The sequence below is a fragment of the Triticum dicoccoides genome, chromosome 7A (assembly GCF_002162155.2).
Source record: "Triticum dicoccoides isolate Atlit2015 ecotype Zavitan chromosome 7A, WEW_v2.0, whole genome shotgun sequence".
NCBI lineage: Eukaryota > Viridiplantae > Streptophyta > Magnoliopsida > Poales > Poaceae > Triticum > Triticum dicoccoides.
The window spans coordinates 734,371,823-734,376,453 of record NC_041392.1 but is presented as its reverse complement, the minus strand read 5'-3'; the positions used below and the strand labels follow the sequence as shown (position 1 = coordinate 734,376,453).

The window sequence follows — 4,631 nt, the reverse complement described above, 5'->3', positions numbered from 1 at the left end:
TGAGGCCACCACCAGCTCGCGCCGCCGCCCTCTTCCAGACCGAGGCGCGCCACCTCCACGCCGCTGCGCTACAGACAGCCGGACGCCGACGCACAGGTACAGCAAAACCAAGGTACGTGTGTCGTCGGTCAGTCTCTGTCTCAGTCTCAGACTCTCAGCACTTAGATCGGTGGTACGCATATTAATTATGTTCCTTCCTGCATCGGAAGTGAGTCTGACTGAAGAAAATCCTTCAACTTTCTGCTGCAGGGTTCTCACCATTCGCGCACTCGATTCTCATCATTCCCTCTGCTCACCCGGTTGTAATCATGTCAAAGACTCAAAGGGAGGGAGCTCATTCATTTGCGCTGCCTGTTTTCAAAATGTACTCTATATGTAAACCTGAACTGGACTTCATTCCATATGTACAGCAGCTTTGCATATTGGGAAGGGGAGCAGATCAGTGCCCGGTGCCACTACACTTCTGCTTCTGTCGACAATGTCATATTCAATCTCAATGACGATGTCTTCATCAAGGTCAACCATTAGTTGCTACTGCATCCGAAGAATGAGTGATTGCTTAGTTCGTGGTATGCTTTATTTCGGTGCATTATTGCTTTTTAATTGATCGACTGCCATTATTTCTGGATGCTAAGTTGATAACTGATGAAATGCTCTGCTCCTTCTTGTTTCTGGCATGCTGTTAACTTCCAGAACTTCAATTTGGAGATATTATTGTACTATATGTATACTCAAAGTTTGCATGTAAACTAGTTAAATCATGTTCGATGATGAAGATTAAAGACGTACCTAAATCAATTTCTGGATTTAATGATTGATGATTGTCGAGGTCCTAGGTTCCTTCTATTTTAATTGATTGCCATTAATTTCTTAGCTAGAGGGTTAATTCCTACAGTATTGGACATATACAGCACATGCGCCATTTCTGTTATGCTAACTCTTGAAATGCTCTGCTCCCTGTTATTTCTGGAATGCTGATGCTGCTAACTGCCAAACATTCAGTTTGGAGGTATTGTTGCATATATAATAATTAAATTATGTCCAATGCTGGAAATAAAAAACGTATGGAGATGATTAATTCAGCAGCACATGTTGCCTTTTTTTTGTCACACAAACTGTTGAATGTGGTGCTGCTTTCTGTTTCTGGCATGCTGTTAACCTTCAGACATCCACCAAGTTTGCTAATTATGTTGTTATTTTGAGTGGCTGCAGGCTGGTCCCGATGAAGAGAGTTACATTGGCCGTATTACAGAGTTTTTTCAAGGTAGAGATGACAGATCATACTTCACATGCCGTTGGTTTTTCCTTGCGGCGGATACGGTATGTATTATGAAGGTGTTTTCCTTTTTAAAAGGCAATTGAGCACGTGCCTAAGACAAATGCATTGCACAATAGAATGCAACTTGCATAATATTTTTAACTTTTCTTTTAGCTGTTGCATTTTCAACCTTGCACAACATTTTTATCCTGAATTTCTGGCTTTTCTTTCCTTGGAGTGAATTAACAGGATAAAAATAATGCATTGTTTCAGAAATAAAGCCCACAACGTACCAACTAACAGTCATATTACTCCACGCACGCACTGAGTTCATCAGTTTAACTTGCAGGTCATCTCACCGAAGCTGCTTAAGGTCCATGATCATCAACATAATGATAGGCGTGTTTTCCTTTCAGAGGAAAAGAATGACAACATTATTGAGTCAATAATTTGTAAACTGAACATAATTTATGTTGCCCCAAATGTAAGTGATTTTTTCTTTCAAGTTAAAGTAGGCTTATTACATACTACTTGTCAGGTTTGTGTTGATCTTTTATATTTCTGTTTTGTCAAACAACTACAGGAGATACCACAGGCAAAAGATCGGTTAATATCAAATTCTGATTACTATTATGATATGTCTTACTCGGTGGCATGTTCCACATTTGCAAATTTGCCAGCAGGTAATAATTTATAGGTGTATTTTGTTTCTGTTGGAATCTTCACATGTCTTGCTCGGTGATGCCTGTAGGCAACTTATTTAATTAAACAACACAGTGGACTTGGATAGTATATTGTTGTGATACTGAACTGTCTTACACTATAATGGTACATATCTGTACTGATTTTAATACATCTCAGAGGTACATTTCACAAACTAAAATGCATTCATCAACAATTGCACTACCATGATATTTCTTGTCATGTTTATTGATGAGTTATTTTGTTGTAGAAAATGATGATGCAGAAGACAGTGATGCAACTTCAAATATATCTTGTGAAGAGGGGAAACCAGTGGCTGATCTTGTGACATACAGTCTGCTCGATCTATATTCAGGGTGTGGGGCTATGTCAACAGGGCTCTGCCTTGGTGCAGAATTGGCTGGCATAAAACTAGAAACTGTATGTGTTGTGATTTGTACGTCGTAGCGCTGTAGCTTTTTTCGAAAAGGCGTAGCACTGTAGCTGACCCTATAATTGACAGTGTTAAGGTTCTCTTGTGCAGAAATGGGCTGTGGACATGAACTCACATGCTTGTGAGAGCCTAAAGCATAACCACCCTTCAACACAGGTAGTTAAAATTGGCAAAGTGCCACTGATTGCATTCCCTTTTTCATCAACCAGAGATATTGACTTGTACGCCTTTCCCCTCTAACTGTAGGTACGAAATGAGAAGGCTGAAGATTTCCTATCCCTCCTTCAACAGTGGAATGCACTCTGTAAGAAATATGTCATCCACGGCAGCAATTCTTTGGGCTCTGATCTAGCTCAGGCATCAAACGATGATGGAAATGATGAAAACGAATCTCTACCAAAGGATGTATTTGAGGTAGAGAGGCTTGTTGATATATGCTATGGCGATCCAAATAAGACTGGAAAAAATGGCTTATGGTTTAAGGTACTGCAGACTTGATTACATATCTGTGCAATTCCTTTAGATTTCAGAGTTACTTATGTTCCTGTCTGTATTATTCTACGCTTGCTACCATGGACATGAGTATATGATTTTTGTCTAAAGAGAAGGATTATTTAAATAGGTTCGGTGGAAAAAATATGATGCTAGTCAAGATACATGGGAGCCAATTGATGGTCTGAGGTTGGCATCTTTTGTATTACATTTGTCTCTTTAATTTTCATCGGTGGTTTCTCATCCTTGTTTGCATTTCAGCTATTCCTATGAGTGCATTAAAGAATTTGTTCAGAGTGGATATAGGGATTCCATTCTGCCTTTGCCTGTAAGATTATATCCCTCCTTGTTCCATTTGTGCTAGTTTTATTGTGGCATCTAATTGTGTATTTTCCGAAGGGCTCTGTGGATCTTATTTGTGGGGGTCCTCCCTGCCAAGGCGTTAGTGGATTCAACAGATTCAGAAAGCCTGATGATCCGCTGACGGATGAAAAGAACAAGCAATTGGTTGTCTTTATGGATATTGTGAAATATCTGCGACCTAAATATGTTCTTATGGAGAACGTTGTAGACATCTTGAAATTTGCAGATGGGTTCCTCGGCCACTATGCATTGAGTCGCCTTGTCTCTATGAACTACCAGGCCAGGCTTGGGATGATGGTTGCGGGTTGTTATGGGCTGCCGCAGTTTAGGATGAGGGCATTTATCTGGGGAGCTCTTCCTTCCATGGTTTGTGTCCTTTCTGTGCTCATTTTTACCTTGTGACACTACTGCCATATGAAGGTACATCTGGCTATGTAGGTTCTTCCGAAATTCCCACTTCCCACCCATGATGTTATTAAGCGAGGACTAGTGCCAAATGCATTTTTGGTACGAAAATACATCATAGGCCACTATGTTATTTACTATCATTTCTCCCGAACACTATAATGATTGTTACTTTATCTTACTAAAATGATGTTCTGTCCTCAGCGGTGTCTCGTTGCTTATGAGGAAACAGCAAATAAATACTTGAAAAAGGCTCTTGTCCTCGAAGATGCAATATCTGATTTACAGGAGGTTGGCAATGATTGTTTTCCTCCCATATTCATTTATTTCTGGAACGCTGCTTGAACTTTTGTGATGTTTGTATGAATTGTATTGTTCTCTACAGGTTCAAAACAATCAGCCTAATGATGTCATGGAGTATGGCAGTGACCCCAAAACAGAGTTCCAACGCTATATCCGGCTTAGCAGTAAAGGTGTGACCAGGGAGTTAATGTCAGCAGGCAGTCCCGTTGGGTCATATACCTGCGCAAGGAGCTGCCCATACATTGTCATCTGTTATGAAACACTCACCTGTCCAATTCTTCAAACATTTGTCAACGTTTGTAAATTCATAATTAAGTTCAGTTATTCCCCCATTGTGTACCTGTCTATTCCTTCAAGTTCAGATACTGAGATGGATGATTCTGAATAAACACCTATCATAATGAGTTATGTCTGTATGTTAACAAATGTCTTCTGTGTTTGTTTTCCTTCAAGAACTCGCTATCTGATGATTCTGTAGTATATCAGAGTAAGTATATATTTTTCACTTTTTGTGTTTTTTTCGTGTAGTGCGATATGATTTCAGAAGTTTCTAGGTACACAGCAGGTTGCAATATATATATTTTTCCACTTTAGGTGATATTTTTTCAGTGTAGTGTTGGATACGTTTCTGATGTTTAATTTGGTACACAGCAGGTTGCATATCTTGATGCTACT

At 39.7% G+C, this 4,631-nt stretch overlaps 1 protein-coding gene across 1 annotated transcript; it reads left to right on the top strand.

Moving 5' to 3' along the window:
* Nucleotides 1–402: 402 nt before the first annotated feature.
* Nucleotides 403–4,344, top strand: LOC119334104 (DNA (cytosine-5)-methyltransferase CMT1-like). The gene is made up of 14 exons (XM_037606759.1): nucleotides 403–516; nucleotides 1,213–1,320; nucleotides 1,608–1,742; nucleotides 1,842–1,941; nucleotides 2,211–2,380; nucleotides 2,484–2,549; nucleotides 2,640–2,876; nucleotides 3,016–3,074; nucleotides 3,147–3,213; nucleotides 3,285–3,614; nucleotides 3,687–3,755; nucleotides 3,858–3,944; nucleotides 4,039–4,145; nucleotides 4,278–4,344. Exons 1-14 carry the CDS (start codon nucleotides 403–405, stop codon nucleotides 4,342–4,344), a joined length of 1,716 nt encoding a protein of 571 aa, XP_037462656.1.
* Nucleotides 4,345–4,631: the final 287 nt, after the last annotated feature.